This window comes from Strix uralensis, chromosome 1 (assembly GCF_047716275.1).
Source record: "Strix uralensis isolate ZFMK-TIS-50842 chromosome 1, bStrUra1, whole genome shotgun sequence".
NCBI classification, from domain to species: Eukaryota; Metazoa; Chordata; class Aves; order Strigiformes; family Strigidae; genus Strix; species Strix uralensis.
In genome coordinates this window covers 22,293,204-22,315,715 of record NC_133972.1, presented here as the reverse complement: position 1 = coordinate 22,315,715, position 22,512 = coordinate 22,293,204, and the positions used below count along the sequence as shown (strand labels likewise).

The following is a 22,512-nucleotide window of genomic DNA, read 5'->3' as shown; positions in this document are numbered from 1 at the left end:
TATGGAGTGCAACGAGATTCCAAAAAAAGCTAAAAATGTAAACTCATTCGTAAGTAATATTGGGCTGCAAACAATTTACTAGATCAGCTTTGAATTACAGTGGAAACCTTTCCTAAAGACAGAATTACTTGCATTTACTTTTTATACGTACTGAAAATAGCTGTTTATATAAACATAGTAAATTTGAGGCATTATCAGGAATAAATAGCTGCAGACTATCTGAAGCTATCCATTGCAGCCTATAAAATCTGTTTTCCAACAACCTGTTTTGTTCATTTCTTCAGAATGAGGATCCTCATGTAGCAGCTAAAGCCTTTGAAACACATTTCTCTACACTCTAATACACTACGTATAAACTCTTCCTATAAGCAAAAGACACATGATGTAAGAGTTAAAATGAAGAATTTCCTTGCCTTTGAATATGGCCTGGGGACAAACAGGACTCAAAATTTGAAAGCAATACTAGCTACAGACAATTAAGATGATTTAACATTTTCTATTTTTAATTTGTACAAAATACTTGAAAAACAAACAAACCAACCCAGAAACAGAACAAGAAAAGAACGCAAAGTGACAAAAGACTGAATTGAACTGTACTAGAGTACAAGATTTTTACTACATTAAGTGCTGTGATGGATTTGGCTATTTATTATTTATCACGTTCCACATAATTAAGCGGTCTTGCACACTAACACCACTTACTTATCTAGCAGCCAAACCTGACTTTGTGGTTCATCTCATGTCTAAATTTGTCAGTATATCAATGCTTGTCAATAGACACAACATGTCTAAGAGAGACAATATGTCTTTTCAGAAACATGAACATCCACTGTACTCCTACAACACCTGCTTAAGAGCTGATGATTCTAGCATCTAGAACAGGGTGTTCATTTTATAGTCAACAAATGTTAACCTTTTTAATATGACAAACGCAAAGTAATACATAGTTGGCTGTTTCATAACCAGTAGAACTAACAATGCCCCATTTCCCACAGATTTGCATTCTATATCCCTGTCTACCTTCACGGTAATAAGTCACCATCCTTGTCACTGATGACTCCCTTTCCCTATTTCTGAAACCTTGTCACTGTTTCATCCTGTCACCCAACTATAAGCATGTGCTATAGTGGGAGTTGCTCCCATGCACTGACTGATCCTGTGGGATCATTACATCATTACCCTCCTCAGGCATTCACCAACACACTGTTGAACTCGGTAGTTACAAACCTAAAACAGAAGACAGCAGATATCCTAAAAAGCAAATGGGAAGTGAATACAGAAAAGACCAGGGGGATACACTAATTAATAGATCTTTATAGGCCTATTAGTAGACCTCAGGATATTATATAAGAGTGTAAGTTTTACGCTTCATAATTTAACTTAATAAATGCTAATGGAAATAGAATCCACAGATGAGAAGGTATCACCTCCACCAGTAAGAACTATTGTAATCCAGGATATAAACTCAGAGCAGTTAGCTCCACTTTGGTCACATCATAACTTTATGATAAAAGGAGGAAACTGTTCAAGAATGATGCTCCTCTCACATTCACATTCTTTAGTTCCTACCCGAAGGTGAAATTACATCTTTTGGGGTTTTGCAACCTAATTTCCATAGAGATGGTCTAAGATAAAAGGTTGCAAACAATGTTTTTTAAAATTATTTAATTTGGAAACTTTAGGTATTAAAATTCCTTTCTTTCTGTAAATGTATAAGTACACATATATATTTTGTGTATGTTGTGTGTATTGCACTACTCTGCTTGCTGTACATTAGCCAGGAACATTTAGTTGATACACCCATACTACTGCTTTTCCCTAAACTATGGCACTAACTTGGGTCTCTCTCCTTTCCTCAGATCAGTTATTATAGAATGAATACATACTTCATATATTTGGACCTCCATGCTCTCCCAAGTTAACTTTAAATTGTCCAATGATTTCAAAAGATGGGGAAAGGGAGGAAAGAAAAGGACTGCCAGACAGAAGCCAAGACAGAGGTAAAGAGAGTAAGTCTCACATTCTTAGAAGACCATGCTAAAAATGACCACTACTGTCTTGGCTTTTTAGCATCTCACCTTAACTTTTCACAAGAAAGCCTATAGTAATGACAGTTTCCTTCCTGAATTCCAGTCTTAGTAATTAAACTGAATCAATTATTCCCCTCTGATTATTAAGTGGAAATTTTCATTAATGTTAACAGAACAAATGTTTAATAGCTGATAACACAAGTACAGGCCATTTTAAATTCCCTCTGTGACTTTAGTTGCACGTGTTATTCTACATTTCACCTTTAAATATTAAAAGTGGTTATCATTACATGTCTGATGTATTGTCACACAAAAGGACACAGTTCAGGGGAGAGAGAAATTAATGCTATGCAATCCACCTGGTACTCAAGTTGCTGAAATGCACAACTGTATCATTGTTATTAATATGAAATCACAGAAGTAGTAATGAAGCAAGTGCCATCATGCACGATTTCCTTGAGAAAGGGGAAAGTTCAACATGTAAGCTGCAACCCATTAAAAAAAACCTCTATCACCTAATAAAACTCCTTTGAGCAGGAGAGAGGTTCTGAAGGCTAGCAGGCACAAAAAGAAACAGTGACGAGGGTCTCTAAATGATCTGTGCAAAAATACTGCTGCTTGGCAGCTGAAGAAAGACACACACAGATTCTGAAAGAAATCCTCATTGCTAACATCTGCACTCTTGGAAACAAAAAAACTTGACAGGACTGACCCCCTAACCTGAGTTCCTTATAATGTTTAGCAAGTATTTAGGGTTTTCAATTTATAAAGCTCCATATATACATGAATTAATTATCACACTGTAATGGGGAAATAAGGGAAATTGATGACCCATAATACTCTGTCTTCAGCTTTTTTTTTTTTAAGACAGCAAAATAGCTCATGAATGTTGAACGCCTTCATTAACATCATGGACACAGAGTGTTAATAGGATGGAATAACATGCACCTTCAGCAAGTTTGCAGGTGACATTGAAATGAGGCAAGCAGTTGATGTGATGAAGGGCTGAACTAACATCCAGAAAGAGCTCAAAAAATGGGCTGCCAGAAACCTCTTGAAGTTTAAGAAAGGCAAATACAAAGTTCTGCACTTGGGAAGGAATAAATTAGTGTAATAGTACAGGCAGAGCCTGGAAATACACATATCATGTGGTCCACTCTCCTAAACACGTTGATTGCCCTCCTCTGGACTTGCTCCTGTCTGTCAATATCTTTCTTATAGTTTGGAGCTCAAAACTAGACATTCTAGATTGAAATCTCATGAGTGTCAAATAGAGGAGAATAATCACCTTCCTCAACCTTCCAGTTAGTCTTTCTTATTGGAGCCCTCTTTTGCCTTTATTGCTGCAAGGGCACACTACTGACTCATGTTCAACTTTTCTGTTTGGACTCCAGGATCCTTTTCTGCAAGAGGGAGCTTAGTTTCCATTTTACTAGATCATGTTCTTCTCCATCACAGAGAAATAATTCAAGAATTACAAGTTGAATATCAAAGATAGTGGCAGAAGTAGTTTAAGGTTTTTCCTGTAGTGAACACTATGTATTTACAGTCGGTAATGAAAAAGATAAAAAGCCCTCCAGTTCGTATGGAATAACTTTTGTCTCTTTTTCATTCAAAGAAAATCTTACAGTCTACAATTACAAGATCAATACCTTCATAATGTTCTTGCAAAACAAATTTCAGAAGTTCTTTACTCAACAATTAGGCCCTTAATCAATAAAGCACTGGCCAAAATCCAGGTTTTCAGTACTCCAAAGATTAGCCAGTAGAGTAAAGGGATGAGAGAAGATGGGGACATTTTACTTGAGATAAATTATTTTTGGCTGCTCTGCAGTTTTTCCTAGTCAGGATGCTGAAGTTCAGTGAGCTCAAGTAGTGTTATCCAACCACTAATAGTCTGAAAATATTACTGGAGTCATTTATTACACAGCACAAGGAAAAGATAAGAGACTTTAATAATGTTTCTATTACACTTCCTTAATTTGGAAACTAGCATGATGGAAGAGATGCCTTTTATTTTTGGAGCAGATGAGAAGTGAAAGAGCACTGATATACTACCAGCAGCATAAAAAGTACATGGGAGTTTGCTCTGTGAGACGATAAAGAGGAGATATTTAGGGAATGGATGCAGTTTTGCCACATTGTTGAATTGTTTTGCATCTAATTTGCCACGCAGAAAGGCAAAGCATATTACTTTGACTAAAGCATGTCAATTACATGGTTACAGTGCCCGTGGGACTTGAGCTAACTTCTTTGCGTATCATTGTGCAGTTTTAACAAGTTATCTTCTTGCAGCTCAGGTCAGTGCTAGTTTAGGCTTTTGCCTGACACAGAGCAGATGTGACCAAAGATAATAAAAGCAGCACATACATCTAAACCCCAAGAAACCCCAAGCTGATCTAAGTGTGATAGGCAGTTTGCTGAGAAATAACCAAAGAATCAGAATCATATGAACCATCCCTCGCCAATTCAGTCATATTCTCCTTTCTTTTCTTTAGACCCTGTTTTCACACCACTAACTTCAGAGTGGATCTGTTTGAAACAGAGGAGAGGAGTATGTTATTAGTTACAATGTCAAGTTCCAGTTCATCTCCTGAATGATGGCATTGCCCATTCAACCACTTCAGAGTGAAAAAGACCAGGAATTCAGCGCTCTCACTTTCTGGGTGAGTGCTTTAACTGCTAAGGTAATTACAAAAACGAGGGCATGACCACTACTACCAATCTTGATGGTACACTGGTATGTGGGTTTTTTTTTAATTGCATATCTAAGGCAGATCCGATTCTTCAAATTTGCTCACCATCCGTGTTTATACTTAAACCATTAATCACATTATGTCTCATCTGGCTCCTTCTCTGATGTGATGACTATAGAAAAGCTACACTATGATGAACTTTCCCCCTCACACCTCACTCAGTCTTTTCCTAGAGACTTTTAAACGGTTTTCTCTCAACTCTTAGCTTCACAAGAGACTTAGCTGTCTCTTCACTGTCTCTCTATGCAAATATCTTCCTTTTCATTATGGAGTATGCTATATACTGCTATGCCAGTAGTCTAGGTCTTTGATTTACTCTATTCAAATAGTACAAACAGTAGTGTAGATCTGTAATGCTGGATGTCACTCACTCATTAACAATAAACAGAAGTAATGCTATTGATGTGTATATTTCTAAACAAGTTTTAAAATTTATATAGATTTCCAACAGCAGAAACTTTCTCTTCATTTTGCAAACCAGAAGAAATTTCTAAATAAAAGGAGCTTCGATAATAAAACATAGTGAAATGAAGACATGGAATGGTTTGTAGACCAAGACTTCATAGCCATTTTGGGCTCCACCCCATTTAGGCTATTAGGCTACATCACTGGACTGGAATAGAAGCTAGTTTTCTAAAGAGTGCAGAAATGTTGTACAACTTATCCTTTCACAGGTTTGAGCAATGAGAAAAGGAAGAATTTGCAGAGGCTGTCTCTCCTACACTCTGCACTGTTATGGTCAGCGCTCTAGCCCACTCCTTTCCAAAGCCATTCTTCAAGGGCATAATGTAACTTTCAGCCAGAAATTCTTTTGTAACCACATTTTCTTGGAGGAACTGCCTTCTAAAAGTTATATTTATAATCAGATCAGTAAGGGAGGTAGATGAAGTGATGAGGAGTACCAGCCAGTTACAATGTGATTATCTAACAACCACTATAGAATATAAATACATACAAGTCTACAGTTTCACACAGTGCCAGATACTACAACAGACTGGGAAACATCTATAGTAAGGAGAATAACTAAAGATGAAGATGACTTACCTTCTTCAAAGAGTAACATCATGTTTGTGCTTTTGTTAGCAACCATGTTATTCAGTAAGGCAATTACAGTTTGCATTGTATTCCCAAGTATACTGTCTTGGTGTTTCTGTAAAAACAAAACAAAATAAAAATAATCTAGTCTTCCTTTTGCAAGGTTAGAAGATGACTATGCCCTTCCAAAAATGTAGTAGTATAAAAGCAATACTCTCTCAAAAACCAGTCAAATATCTTAGTAGATTCAGGGAGCCAAATCTCAAATCTTGGACCAAAACTTCTCCCATGTTTTTTTGAACTGAAAGAGCTCCTACTCAGGTCTAAAATTTTAGGACTTTTAAAAATAGCATAGAGCTTTATCAACCTAATCTCTATATATTCAGAACCAGGAACATGTCCCTTTGAATGGTATTTCTTTTATTAACGGTATTAATTTTACTCTTTCCAGTTTCAACTTAATCACTCACAGTTATTCATAAAATCTATTTGTTGTTTTCATCTGTATACTTTCGTAACTATAAAGTTTATCTCACATGCTGTCCTGGTTTCAGCTGGGATAGAGTTAACTTTTCTTGAGCTGGGAAGGGGAACAGCCAGTATGCCAGGCCGGACTGGCCACTGGAGTATTCTCTATCATGTGACGTTATGTTCAGTATATAAAGGAGGCTGGTTCTCTCTTGCTTTAGGTCTGTGAGGGTGGGATCTTCGTTCTGTCAGGATCACTGGCCTGGAGCAGGCTTGGTATCAGCGGGCAGGTGGTGAGCAAGCGCATTGTGCACTACCTGTTTGTACCTTCCATTATTATTATTGCTTTGTTTTATTACAATCACTAAACTGTTTTTTCTTCTATTTAAACCCACGAGTTGTCCTTGTGTTCCTCTAGTCTCCTCCTGCATTCACCAGGCAGGGCAAGGGTGAGCGACCAGCTGCATTGTGTTTGGCTGCCAGCCGAGTTCAAACCACAACACATGCACATTAAAGACCTATTTCTGCAGTGAATTGCATCACTCTTATGATGTCCGTCTTATGTTTGATGATTGCTTCTGTGATTTTACACAATTTTCTGAGACTACACTGATAAGAGGAAGGTGTCAGGGTTTATAAAGAATTTTATTTCCTAAATTATAGTTAACACACTTGTACACTCAACCTGAAAAGGGTGGATAAGGCAGTGCAATCAAAGCATTTATTTATTCACATGACTGACAGTAATACCTCAGGTAACTTCCAAGAAGTCAAATTAGGACAAGCTTTTCTAAATCTGAGTCTAGGTATAAATATAAGCCTGAATACATTTCAAATCTCCCTAGAAGGTTCAGGAAATATTTTGTTCAATTTTTCAGACTCAAAGCCAAATAGAAACATACATTCAAAGTGACAATAACAACATTAAGAAAAGGCTGTCACATTTCACATATTGTAATTTTTCACATGCACCTAGGTGACTTCCATGCTTCCCTTTCCCATCAAATCTCTCAATATACTGGTATCACTCAACTACTTCTCTGCCATCTATTCTGATCTATCTCCCATCTGACAGTAGGCCTTTGAAAAAAGTTAATTTTAAGTTGAACAAGATGAAAGATTATCGGTCTGAAGTTAAGTACTTCAGATGACAAAAATTACTTCAGCCCTTCAATATAATCAAAGAAACACTCTCCCTGAAAGTTCCTTTAGGAGATGAGCGCCGGTGGCCACGAACAGTTTATTTTCTACATCTCTTTTCTGAGGTATTTATGACCTTTTGTCTCAGATGTATGCATGAAAACAGCAGCAATCTATCCTTCTTTGGGATAATCTTACTGACCATCTAAATATCACAGCTAGTGCAGAATTAGGCTGCTTGATTATTTTATTGTTCTTCCAAGAATTCACTTCAAATCAACCTATGAATGTCATTCAGAGTGATATCTCTATAAGCCACTTTTTGGGTTGGGCCAGGACTAAGTCATCAGCACTGCATATAGGATAAGCCACGCTATTTGAATCCCTGCCTGGAAACACCATATAACTGGTTGCAAGAAATTATTGAGACATTCTTGATTTTTATTTCTTGACTAGTCTGATACAATTCAGGATACTGTGAAATGCATCTTCAACGCCACTTTGGAAAGTCCTCTATTACAGTGGTATAAAGGGTCATGCTACGTGAAGAACAAATGTTTTCCTTTAAACATTTAACCACCAAAGGAAAGGTTTTGACAGGTAGAGGCTCAGATGATTGCTTTGAAAGCATCAATTTCTGTTTCTGCATTCAAAGACTAAAATTAAATGCTATTATTTCCTGTAAATACCATGAAATATACATGATAAGGCATAATACATTAACAGATAGAGAAATATATAAACATACACAGCCCCCTATTCAAGCGGTATGAATTTTCTATTCATACTAGAGCACTTTAAACTGGATCATAAGGAGAAGAGACAAGGAAGAGTGGCTCACAGTCTTCTGAAGGACTATAGTTTCCTACCAAACCCTAAAAAATATATATATCCAAGAGCCCAAAAGTTCTCTTTACTTTACATAGCACTTTGAGATGTCATTTATGATTTCTAAAAAGAATACAATAAATATCTGTTGCTCTCAAGGTTTGAAATACAGCCTGATAAATTTAAAAGTTGGTAAGTATAAACACTACATTCTTCAAAAGATAAGGTAACCAATACAGAAAACAGATACCATAAAGCCATGGTACTAAAAATAAATTTGAAGTTATTTCCTACACATAGCTGAAGGGTAAGAAAAACATTTTTTCAGAAGATCAACAACATGTTTATCTGGTAGTCTATCATCACAATGTCTTAGTAATTCTCCTAAAGAAAATTTAGAAAACAATACATTAAATAGTAAGAATGACTATTTGTGTTATGGAAGATAATGATACATACACTGAGAATATAAAATTAATAAAAGCCAAAAAATTCTGCAAGTGCCAAAATGACAGCAAACTCAATTATATTCTTCGCAAGTACAATATTTCTATTACTGCCCCATATATTTGAAGTAAACATCTTCTAGTAAAATTCCCTTTTGAGATACAATCACAAGAGAAGCTGGTAGTTGATTTTGCGTTCACCAGGTTAGTAACATTAAAATGAAGCCATCTTTGCTTTTAATGACCATCAATTATACTATACAACCCTCTACTGAAAAACTAGCAATGATGCTTTTACTTATATCAAAGCATATGTAACAAAATTTATCTTACCCTAAACACATAAAAACTACAATTGAAAATGCAATGTACGTATCTTGAGGAAGGAAAATGGTCTCTAAAATAATCTTACAAAGGTATACTCAGCTGTACTACTAGAGTTTTAATGTATGTATCAGACGGTTTTTGACAAGATACTAGGTTTCAAGAAGCTACAGGTATTCTGTACTTATCTAAGTCATCGCTGATTGTTGTTAGACTCGATTTTAGAGGTTTATATAAAAATATTTAACTTCATAATCTATCAAGGAGCAAAGCTGATCTAATTTGTGTGCACAGCACTACAGACTGTGGACATTTAATGAACAGTGCATTTGACAGCTTTAATAAAACATAGCATTTGCCAGCAGAGATAATTAGAATTGAAGCAGCAAAATTCTAGTGTTTGGCAACACAGATGAAACAACTTCATTAAAATGTACAGCTTCGGCGAATGAAAGGCAGGAAAGCACTGGACCCTGAAGAATCAGCCTTCTCAAAACTAATTGCTTCAGTGCTTAAAAAGGACAGCTATGAAATACCAAGGGCATAACAAGGAAATACAAGTATTAAAAAAAGGAACCACAGAAGATAAATCAGGCTTTTCAAATAGGACTGCACTGCATTTAGGCCATTAAACTTTTCATTCTAATTTTGAAGGATTGTATGTTAACAAAAGAAATCACTTGAAGTATTTTTTTAAAGGCAGTTAGGTAAGAGGTTGTGAATTAGCAAAGTGGGAGTATAAATCTTGGCAAGATACTATGGCTAAAGCTGCCATTTCTCTTCCTTTAAGTGGATTAGAACTTAGAACAGCATAGGCAAACTACCGTATTTTAATTACATTTTAGATAACAAAAGAGATAACAATTGTGATAAGAAGTCACCGAACTGGGAGACCTTACATATATGCCTCCTACTCGTGTATGTAAGAATCCAGAGAAAATGCACTAAATGCCATCTTTACAGATATGCTGTAATTAAATCTAAGGACCACTATATACCACAATACTACTGTTCACTCAATATAATCAGAATGACTAAACTTTAACTATAAAGTGGCTCTTCTTCTCAAGCTTACATAGGACCTATGAATGCAAGTTAGGTAGATAAGGGAATGCAACAGGATGGAGACTTGATTTTTCATACACTAAAATCCACAGAAAGAAGAAAATTGAAGAAATGAACCATATCCAAATTTTATTTACTAAAAGATACCATTTTTGCACTATGATTCTTTGGCATAGTATAGTTGAGACAAAATAAACCAAAGCATTGATGCTAACAAGGACCTCTGACAAGAGCACAGTTTAATATTGCATCCAACCTAGCTTATTTTCATATACTGCATTACTTCATATATATGAAATAGAGGATCAGAAACTTTCTGGACATAACAGTAGAACCCTTCTATATGAAACAGTATTATTGGCACGCAGCCTGCAAGAGACATTCACAACAACATATGCACTGTTCTTCAGTCACGGGAGGAAGCCCACCAAGAAACAAATTTAATCAAGCTATGTACTTAGTTGGCTAATCTGGTCTTTAATATTTTGTGGCTTCTGATGCATAAGACCAGCTATGAATAAAGTGAAAGCTTATAATATGGATCTCTAACATTAAAGTAATACTATTTTCCTTCTTGATGATCTAAGTCAGAAGTAAGCAGAGCCATGTCTCCTGTTACTCTGCTTTTCAAAAACCAGCCTTTTTCAAAAGCACTGTTCTAACAGAGATAACATTTCCAAATATTTTCCTCTGGGTATGGTCATGCAATAAGGAGCAAGAACTAATCTGTCAAGCAATTTCTGGAATAATCATGCTTCTCAGGTGTATCACAACAGTCCACACCTGAAGATCAGAAGTTTCAGAAGTTTTGCAACTTTCACAGAAACTTCTGTTGGAATATTGGAGGAAAAAAAAAAAAAAAAAAAGAAAAGAATCTGTACTCTCAGTCACCAAGTGCTTAGGCAAAGTCAATTGAGGACAGGGAAACAGTGGTAATTTTGAAGGACTGATAAAGGAGAAAGGATACCATTAATAAAAGCCTAGGATGTCAAATACCAACCAACAGAAAGCAGTAGTGTTGGTCTTAGATTTTGTTCTCCTATGCACTGCAGCAGGCGATGCAAAATTTCACAAGATATTTTTTGAGAAGTACATCCATTTTTGAGAGTGTATCAGTTTACAAGTGCATTCCCTTGCCATACCTAAGTTCAGATTTTCAGAGATCTAAAAATCTTTCTTTTTATTCTGGAACTCATTTGTTACATCCTTTTCATTCCTCCAAATTCCTTGTTATCTGGGAGACAAGCATGCAATTTTATCTGTGTTAACGGTCAGAATCTCACAAGGCTAAGGAGGAAAGGTGACATACAACAAACAGAGCTCTAAAGAACACTGCCTCTGAAGAATGAAAAGAAGAAATTTGTTAATTTTAGAAAACCAGCTTCTGTCAAGATCATACAAGTACTTCTTTTGTACAACAAACATTAAGAACTGAAAATATAAATAAGGTTAATGTCCCTTCTCTTCTCATTTTATTCCCAAATCCTGAGAGAATACAACTTCAAAGAATGGACATGTGAACCAGAACAGTATTTTTAACACCACCTATTCATAGGGTAACTAATTTTCCTCCTTTAAGAAGATCATTTCATGTTTCAAACTTGTGGAAGTTGAGGAAACCATGCTAATCCAAGAAGGAAAATTTATGTAGCGAGTTAAGGATTACAAAACTGTCCTATGTCAGGTAGCATGAGATTTATAAACTATATATGGAGAGAAATACTTAAATCTGTTCAGAATTAGGGGTAGACAATCTTCAAGGTTATTAAGAGAAAAACTCTTAATAACCTAGTCATAAATACTACTTACACATGATGAAAAGAGAAAGATGCCAGGATGTCGATACACTTTCAGAATTAACATATAGTTTTTATAATGTAAACTACCAAAGTCCCAAATCTTGAGTAAGAATTCCTTTTTGTCCTTGCTTTTTCTCTGTATTTATCTGACAAAAAAACCCCCAAGCTATCAGCATTAAAGTTTCTGTTAGTCAATTTTCAGTGAATCAAACAGTCATCTTGGGGAAAAAAAACCCCAAACAACAAACCAACAACAGAAACTAATAATCTGAGTCAGTGAAATTCATGTACCATTTTTTGTCTAATTTTTGGTCAAAGACAGGATAAATTTTGTTGCAGCACAACACAGAAAATAATAACCAGCCATGCAATCTTACATTCACTGTTACAGATGAAGCGCAAAACAACTCAGAAGCAAACCTCTAAATGCAGTGTCATTTCTTCTTCCTACAGAACTGCACCTACATTTCTGGCACCAATGAAACCTCAAAGTTTCTCCCTTTATTCCTGAAACGTTAGGAAAAGAACTCATTCTCAAGGGAAATTTTCTTTACGGTCAACAGAGGGAGCCTGAGAAGACGCCTCTCTCGAGTAGGGCTCTTTCACAGAGAAGACACTCTGAAGCAGTTTCCTATAGAAACATGAATTTCCCCGTCACTTAGAAAGAAGTGTGCAAGCAATTAGCTTCCTGAGTATTACAGATGTTCATTGTGAGTAATAGTCAGAAACTCCTTTAAAAGAAAAATTTGCTCAAGACTGAAAAGCTAATATAGAAAATAAGCTATATACATATCTTACTCTGGAGAATTAAACTTCCTCATACCATGGGAGATCCTGGCACCCTGGAAGTATTCATGCTGGTATGTTCTGAAGCAATGAGGCTCTAGACATAATTGATATAACCACAGCAATAACTTCATATTTAGTGTCATAAATCTGTGTATGCCTTGGAGAGTCTCAAGTATCAGTGAGGCATTTGAACTGCAAAGTCACTTGGAAGCTGCAATCAACCATTACACCGAGAAATTTCCATATTCTCAGACTTGTGCTTTCAGCATTAATTAAACCGAGTTCTTAAACAACTTCAGAATGACAGATACCAATCAACTGACATGATTTTTTCCACATGGATTTTGCTTTGATGTAAAAGATATTTTGCCACTACAAGGAAAGAAGTTTAGATGAGTTTGGGGAATTCAACTGGTGACATTTTTAATTTAGAGAACACAGATTCATTAGACTTATCCAAAGGATGATATTAAAATTTTTGACTGGAAAAGGTTTGAAGGGTTCATAATGGAATTTCTGCTTAAAATCATAAAAAGAGACATATGCTGAATAGGGTACTAAGTTAGGGCACTCACCTAGGATATTGAAAATTTAGTTTCAAGCCTCTGCTGGAATTGGGCTGTGCAGGGACTTGAATATTGGCCTCCTTAACTCTGCACTCCTGAATCCATCATTAACTGTTAAGGAATGGGACTTCTCTACAGCTAACTAGTTGCTAAATTAGTAGTTAAAACCAGAAATTGAGACTGAGTCAGTGATTATATTACCTACTGAGGTGTGCAAGATCCAGATTGAAATACCCTTCCCAACATTCTCCCTAACAACTGAAAAACAAAACCAAATGAGGAAAGACTAGACTTTGCTGAGGTAGAAAAGGATGGGAAAAATATCCATCACCCCTCTTAATCTCAGTTTGAATGTTTTATTCTTCATATTCACAGACTTAAACTCAGTGGTGCTGGAGAAAAATATGTTGAATTAGAAGCCATGGGCTGTCAAAGAAACAGACAGAAATGGAACTTGTCTGAACAAGAAAAGAATGCTTTTTCCCTACCATAGTTTAGCTGGTCTGAGGGGAGATAGAGTCATGCTGTCAAAAGTGGCCCAAAAAATTATTTTATGTATTTAATTTTTGGTTTTTACTCTTTGCTTTATGCCTTCTACCCCCAAAATACTATTTAGTTCAACATATATTGTTTTTTCACACATTCACCTTTACTCAATCTATAAAAGCAACAGAGAATGTTGATAATTAGTTTATTCAAATTACATTAAACTTGAAAACAATGAAGGACTTGCATCAAAAGGAAGCATCTGCTGAATCTTCTGTTACTAGATGCATGGTATGGTCTCATTATATTTAGCATCTTCTAAGAAATTTTATTATTTCTTATTTTCTATTATTAGGTTATTTTAGGGATTATCTAAGTAGTTAACTACTAGTCTGAAAAACATTAGGAAATTATCACTTTTTTTATATCTTATTTTTAAGGCAGCCTGTTAATCTCAATCTTGGACACCTGTTCATGGAGGTTTTTCAATTTCCCAAAGAGACATGCATTTAGAAAACAAACATACTCAACAGTCAGACTGTATCAGCTATCAACACTTCACTCAGCAAAACATACATACACTACTGTGTAGGGGTGTCCTAGAAAATTCATCTCCCAGACTTTCCCCACTCAAGTTATTCCTACAGCAGCAAGCTACATCTCTGTTAGTTTATACCAAGGCATCAAGCCACAAGGTAGGAAACAGGAGTGCTAACAATACACCTCAATGAACAGAACAGCAGAAATGCTGAAGAGTAATACAGCCAGCATTATTATCCCATGAGAGAGAGTGCATCTCTTTCATGTTCCTGTCCTGGGCTTAGATAGACAAGCAATTATGCTTTAAGCAAAATATATTCCTACTATGACACTCGGCAGACAAGGCAAGAGAAATTATGAACTGATTGTTATAAGTGAAAACTCTATCTAGCAAAACACCATGTTTATTAAGTGTAAATAAAAAATTGTTATATAACTCTACTCATCATCACAGTGGTGTTATACTCAATGATCAACTCTCAACACTAAAGTTATTTGCTTAAGAGCGAAATTCACATGTACTCTAAAGAAATAGGGAGATTTTATTTGGTGAGGTTTTTTTGTTTAATATTCACGGTCAAGACAAGACAATCCATGACTGGCGTAACACTTAGATTATAACAACTCCCTTTCAAATCACCAGCCTCCTCCCTTTCTTCTGACATTGGAGGTTACAGAATTGGGTATTTCCTCCATTTTAGCATTATTGTTTCCAGGCCACCAAACACTGAAAAAAAAGTATAATGGATGATAGACTCAAATACATGTTTGGTTAGTTGGTTGGGGGTTTTTTTAATCAGTTAGTTAAGGATCTTGAACATGAGCAAACCTTTACCGTAATCACATTATTAAATACTTACAATTCCAGGAAATGAAAAATATTTTAGGTATATTACTATATCTCTGAAATATAGGAATAGGGTTTATGAGTAAACTATATCTGGAAAGTTCCTTCTATAAATTAGTGGTATACAATCTCTCCTCTCAACTCTATCTCAAGTTAATGTTTCCTGTTAAACAGTATGTATATTACACAACACATTTTCATACCCCATGTATCACAGTGTTATCTTGGCACCCATTCAAGAACTCAAGGATGAAAGTGTTTTCTTCTTATGCCAAGCTGTGTATATGAAGTCCAAGAAAAAAAAAGAGCTCTGGTGAAAGTGAAAATCAATGGTCTGAACAGAATTGAACTATGATGCTGGGGCAAAGATTCAGAATTTGAAGGCAAGATTACAATTCATACTAGTCCTAACTGTGTGTATGCCACAGTGATTAAAACTCTCCTGAGTATAAGTGGATTTGATACACATATTTAAGCTAAATAAGACTTGGAAGTATTTGCTACCTCTCTTAATGTCAGCTTACAAAAATAAGTATTTGTGAAATCCAGGCATAAAAAAATGTAGTGTTCATAGCCACCAAAAATCTCATGTCTCTCAGAGAAACAAGTCTGGTACTAAGAGCCACATCTGGGAATTTGGAAGGAGCAGTTTGGATTCATAGCCAGATGACTTATGAATTGCAACAAATTAAAAAAAATAAAAAGGAAGTACAATTTCTTATTCTATGTAAATACTAGAATCATGCTTTCTCTTACAGACACAGCAGGAAGGAAGCTTACTGTTACCCAAAAATCTCCCACAAAGATCTGATTCACTCATCAGCCTAATCTGATGTCTAAAAGATAAGCCACCAACTCTATTCTTTAATCAAATTCTGTTCAAGGTTAACATGATTTTGCTTTATAACTGTTTACCAGAAGGAATGGCATGTAGTTAGGATGAAAAATTTAAAAGAATAAATAAATCTAGAGCCTAAAAAAGACAGAACTTCAAGGTTAAATGACAGTACCTTCTCCTTGCTTAAATTGTTCTAGAACGTTGCTGCAGTTTCCAGACTCCACAGTTTGCCTTTAAATTAGTTCTGCCTGTGGTGGCAGAACGAAAGACAGCATACATATCTTGGTTATGTTGGTCTGAGACAGAAATAACATTTTTTCCTTTCATCATGATCTTTATTTATTGCTTTATTTGTTTTCTTTCTGTTTTGCATTCAATACTTACTCTGTCTCTACCTGTGACCCTAGAAAAAGTGAACATGATGAAGGTCACTTTAGTAGGTCATATTTCAGGTAAGTATTTCAGCAAAATACTTATGAAGTGACAGCCCCATTTTAGCTCTATAAAACACTGACAGTGTGAATGCAACATCAGTCACAAGAATTATATCCTCCAGTCACTGGAATTCACTGATACTGCAAGACAACTGTTTCCTTAGCTGGCAGTGGTCTGCCAGTGATGCTAGACTACAAAGCAGCATCTGAACCAGAACTGACGAGTTCCCCCCAACTCATTTCTATTTAGGTGCCTACATATTGATTCAAGAAATGAACTTCAGGAATACAGGTTTGAAAATTGGTATAGGTTATTATATATATATATAAATAAATTATATAATTTATTAAATTATTTTTATATATATATATATGAAAATAAATTCCAGTTAATGACAGAGATATATTCCAGTCATCAATATGTGTTTTCTTCCGAGCACAGGTTCAAGTCAAATCTTCCTGGTTTTTGTCAGTGTTAAGGAAGTTATTGCCTGGAAACATAGAAGATACACTATGAAGGCACTGGAAACACAGTGCCTTCAACCCCCAGAAGAGTGACCTTTGTTTTTTTTCCCCTCATGTAGCTCATTTCAGTGGTAAAGAGATACTAAATGATTATACGAGAATTTATGTCTATTGCTTTAAAAGGAGAACAGGAGAAACTATATATATACGTACACACACACACACACACAAATATATACATATATACACACATTTTCTCATAAATTATTTTAACTATGACATACAAAATTCAAATAAAATTATTCCAGCAACACTGAAAAATGAATGACTTGAGACTCTATGTTGTTTGGAAACAGAGCAAAATTTTCCATTCCTTCAAATGTTCAACACTTCAAAAAAAATGTTCCCAATGCACACTGACACAGTCCCTAGGTTCTCACACTACCTGTACCCCACAGTGGTTCACTACCTCACATGAAAGGTAGAGGACTGGAGTTCTTTTAGTTCTCCTTATTTTAAGTGAAAGTTCAGATCATCAGAAGCCTTTACTACAAAGAAAATTTAATATATACAAACTGAAGGAGACAATAAGAGATGCTAGTAAAACATCTTGCCTAGTAGTTAAAATACTTGAGCTTCAGAAACCCAGCACTGGCCACTCCCTCTGGGTGATTCGGAACTTGGGATCTGCACTTGGCCCCTTCCCGTAAGGCATTCCTGATTAACAGGTTACTGGCTACCCTGAGGTCTGCCTTTCTCCTCTGCCTCCCATGCCACTTCATGCAGAAATTTGATCCTGAACACAAGAAGCCTTTCTCAGTGAAACCTACATCCATATTGGAATAACATCATGAAACACTGAAATAACCCAAGTATCTCCTCCCTCAAACAACACATTCGAGTCCTGAAAACCATGGAGCCACGACCAGTTCCTATCAGCAAGGTTCTGCTGCTCTGCCCAAGTTGGCTACCAACAAAGAGTAATTTTATTCTCATATGAACTCAGAGACTGAAAAGGAGCTGGATACTTTTACATCAAAGTAGAATTTTGATGCTAAGAACAAGGCATAAAATATCATTAAGAACTACATTTATTATCACTAGAGGCCAGACAGAAATTTTAGCCCATATATAAAGTCACACAACGTGTCATTGCACTGTAAAAGGAAAGAATAAAGAAAAAAAAAAAAACAAAAAAACACCCAATTGGACCACAGGATTAAGATAGCATAGAAACATGTTTTGTATGAACTGATTAAAATATTAGCTTTGTTAGAACATGGGGTCCTAGTAATAACTGAAGGAGTTAATTTTTTAATTACCCATAAAAAGCCATTTTACAGTTATTAAGGTAACTATATCAGTATTTTACTTCATTTCATTCAACCTATCCTCTCTGAATAGTTATTCATACTGAAAAATGTGTACAATAGATGTGAGAAGGAATAAAAAGATGAAAGAGGAAAACAGCTCAAATATATCTGAAAAGATGGTAACAGAAATTTTACAAAAGCCAGGGAGAGGAGAGTAGGGTATCATTAGCCATTTTCATATCCTAATGGAACATGCAAGTTTCAGTCTGTTACTAAGAGTGGGTCTGTGGCAAAGAGCCCAAATGAGGTCTGAGAAAGGATAATGTACCTTTAATGATTGAAATAGCAAGAAAATTAAATCTAATCATGTTTCATTAAGCATACTCTAGCTCCCATTTTTACTGAATTATTTTATTATGATTTCCCAACTGTCTGTTGAAATAACCTTTTAGAGCAATTTAATTCACCATCATAAACAAGTCTCATTTCTCACAATGAAGTCCCCTGGGATTAGTGAGAGGAGATGGATAATCTAAACCTTGCCAATCCTGCAGCCACTAAGGTAACCACTCAGGGAGACAAAGATTTTTGTTTTCCTATTTGTGGCTGAGATCATTAAGTTATAATTAGAAACGTATTCATGAGTAATAGAGCGTCTGTTATGGAGATACCATTCGCCCCACAAGCATCTTCTATACCAATCTTTAATAAGAAGGGCAGCAGGCATAATCCCCACTTCACTCTCTGGAGAGTTTTGCATTAAATGGACTGCATTAGACATCCCTCTCACTCCCCCCTTTTTAATGGAATCTTATTCAGGCATCCAGTGTTTTCTCAGACTCCATTGTTACCATCAAAACTGCTAGTCTGTTTGCTTTCAGCAATATGCTCCTGCAGTGCCATCCAGATGTGAGCCCTAAAGATAGCTACGTGCAGTGAATTTAAATCCTGCTCCAGAACTTGTTACAGGGCAAGTGAATATAGAACTTCACAATATACAGTAACAAATGAATTGGACTGTTTACAAAATAATCCTTGGCTCTCTCCACTAGTGAAAGGAGCTATCAACCCTCGTATGTGTCCTTTCTGCTTTAGTCAAATGAATAAAGATGCACCAAGAAGAAAGGATACTTTACTCAAATAAGTAACTGAAAGAAACCTGTTTTGTCCTTGTACACGACCTAATTTATTGCCAAATTCCATATCAAATCACATGACATTGCAACACAAAATTAAAAGCAATGTCACCCAACAAACAGTGCTTAAGTATCTGCCACAGGGATCAATTTATGGCCATCATTTAAACTGTAGAGTGAAAACCGTGAGTCACTGTATTTAGTATCACTATATTTCAGTAAGTTATTACTTTATTTGGTAGGCAGGAGTTTGAAAGGAACAAAGTATATGAAAAAGAAAGCAAGCAGTTCTAGGGCACTGTTTTGCTTCCTGTACTTATATAAGCAGTAAAGAACTACTTGCTCAAAGCAAGCAAGGGGCAGAAACTGAACCTTGCAATACAGAGGACCTGAAAGACAAACTTAAGAGAAAAAAAGAGACTACCAAAATTTCAGCTGAGCCTTTGAGATGATGCTACTGTTATAATTGTAATTAGAAAGTTACAGTGGGTAAACTAAGATTAGATCATGGTAGACTTAATCTTTTTGCATATATTTGACTATAAAACTACTTTAGCAAAGCAATGATTTTTAAGCTTGCCTATAAAAACATTTTATAAACCAAAATATATTTAGAAACTAAGCATATAAGACAATGAGTAAATGACTACAGTTAAAAACAGAAAGTTGAAAGTAGAATATTAAGATTTAAATTGTTTTGCTTTGTGGAAGACTGACATTCTAAAATCTAATTATCATCCTGCAATATGAACTCTTCAGAAAGACATTAACATAAGGAATGCATTATACATGACTGAAGCCAAACCAGACAAATTTCTAGATAAATGATCAGAGTTCAGAAGCATAATGTGGAACACTCTGCCAGCCAGAAACCATTCACGGACGTTCAATATTCTTCTACAAGCTCTATTGTGAGGCAGACAATAGCTTATTACCTTAGTCATCAGAATGCAGCCGGTCAATAAATGTACAGTCAGCAGCTGCCACATTCCTACACCAATATTTATTTAGATGAGATCAGGAGATATACCTCAGTTGTTTGACAAAACAGCGATAATGTCACAGTAAAATTCTGGTCACAAGATCAATAACTCTTGTTCTGAAGAGCATGCATCTCAGCTTTACTTCATATGTATTTTTCATTAAATGCTTTCTCTTTGCCTTGATATTTGCATTAGCAGGAACAGTAAATTGGCAGATTGGTCTTAACACAAAGCTAACACAAAGTTTGGAAGGAATGAGATTTTGCTTTAATAGCGCTTCTACAGCAAAAATAAATATTTAAATGTAGAAATTAGTCACCTTGGGTGAACAATTTCACTGACAATAATTTGTTTCTATATGACCCATTTAAAATTTCTCATAAAATTCACATGAACTATGGCAAGGTCAGGATTTCTCCCTATAACTTTTAATTCATAAAGGACATAATTTGGTACTAGACTTGTGCAGTCTCATGTTAGGAAGAATCATCACTCTCAGCCTTTCTGCAGCACCTGCGTTTCACACATTTGCCGCACAGTGCTACAGCCCCTTCTCTTCACCAGGTCTCCACATGCCCCTTGGTTCAATCTGTGATTCAGTGACTGGCCACGCTGGGGTGGGAGTGAGGGAAGCTGCATGGTTGCACTCCAGCCAGCCCTGGAGCATGCAGCAGTTACAAACAAGGGCAGCCCTGTCAGCTTCGCAAAGCTGTTGTTCCCCCCACCCTTCCCCTGCTCACAGTCAACTGACATGTAACTCCTGGCACCAGGAACATTTCTTCTTCTTAATGTCACATGAACCAGTATAAAGAACACTTCTGAGGTCACAAAGACATTGATATTTCTAACATAAATAAGGTCACATATATATGTTTATTTTATATCTATATACACACAAAGATATATACACAAATATTACAAAATTACAATCTGATTATAGGAGAACTAAATAAAATGAAATGTGTCCAAGGTGTGGGCACTGCAAGACTGAGAATGAGGAAAAAAAGCCTAAAGAACGTGAGGTGAGATTTACCAGTTACTGATAAAAGTAGAGGAGGATGGATGATGAAAGATAAAGAATTTACTTTGTTTAATTTTATTCACAGCAGAACCAGCTACCAATCCAAAAGATTAACTACTTCTGCTCCATTATTTAAATTAAAATGTAGGAGAAAGGCAGCAAATGCTTAAGAACTTTTGGAGGAAAGGGGTGTGACAGAAGTAATGTGGTTTCTGAAGATGATGATACCAGTTAAATCTCTAATTGAAAAGGAGTGCAATTATCCCTTTAGCCATCCCCAACCACCTCCCAAATATTTTTTCCCTAATAAGTGTGAAAATTCTCCAATTATAATGACTGAGTGAAAACAGCTTTAATGTAATACAAATCCTGCAGAAATGTGCTATGTTAAACATTGAGAGCTCTGAAACTTGTTCTGTGTAAATGGAGGGAGAAAGATTGTATCTGAAGCTGCATCTGAAATTTAATGTACACAAAGCAATGTACATGGTGGGGAAAAAGTACTAACTTCATATATGAACTAATCATCTCAGGTTAGAAAAGACAGTTTCACAGAAATCAATGATAGCTGTCAAAAAAACAAAGTGAACTGTAAGGAAAAGAAGGAAGGAATGAAAATAAAAGAGAACATCACTACGCCACTGTATGAACCCATAGCTCATCCACCCTTTGAACATTCCACTCTGGTCCTAGATCTCAAAAATTAGATATGAAAATGGAAAATAATCTGAGCAAGCAGCAGGAATGATCAAAAGTGTAGAACAGCTACCGTTTAAAAATATTTAAGTAATGATGGCTTTGTAGTCCAGAAAACTGTTTTAGCAGACTGAGGGGGAAATACTGACATTTATAAAACCAAGGGTGTCATAAGTGGATGAAGGTCCACTGATTGCTGATTTCTTGAATACAGAAACAAGAAATAATCAATTAATCTGACAGAAGCCATGTTCAAAACAGACAAAAGGAGCTGACCAGACCCACTTCACAGGGAAGTCTGCTGACTTCCTGAGGCCCAGGTAAAGGATCTCACAGTAAAACTCCCCAATCTAGTGAGACCTAAGGACTACTACCCTCTCTTGGTTTTTCAGGTGGGTAGCGATGATATTACCAGGAGAAGTCCAAAATCAATGAAGAGAGATTTCAGGGCCTTGGGGAAACTGGTTAAGGAGTCGGGGGCACAAATTCTCCGTCCCTTCAGTTGCA

The 22,512-nt window shown here is 35.9% G+C and overlaps 1 protein-coding gene across 6 annotated transcripts in view; it reads right to left on the bottom strand.

Moving 5' to 3' along the window:
* ULK4 (unc-51 like kinase 4) overlaps positions 1-22,512 on the bottom strand; it is a 253,132-nt gene that overhangs the window by 88,648 nt on the left and 141,972 nt on the right. For all 6 annotated transcript variants that reach the window (XM_074891573.1, XM_074891583.1, XM_074891535.1 and 3 more), the window contains one exon: positions 5,831-5,936. In XM_074891573.1, the coding sequence (XP_074747674.1) occupies positions 5,831-5,936 (106 nt within the window). The remainder of the gene's footprint in view (positions 1-5,830; positions 5,937-22,512) is intronic.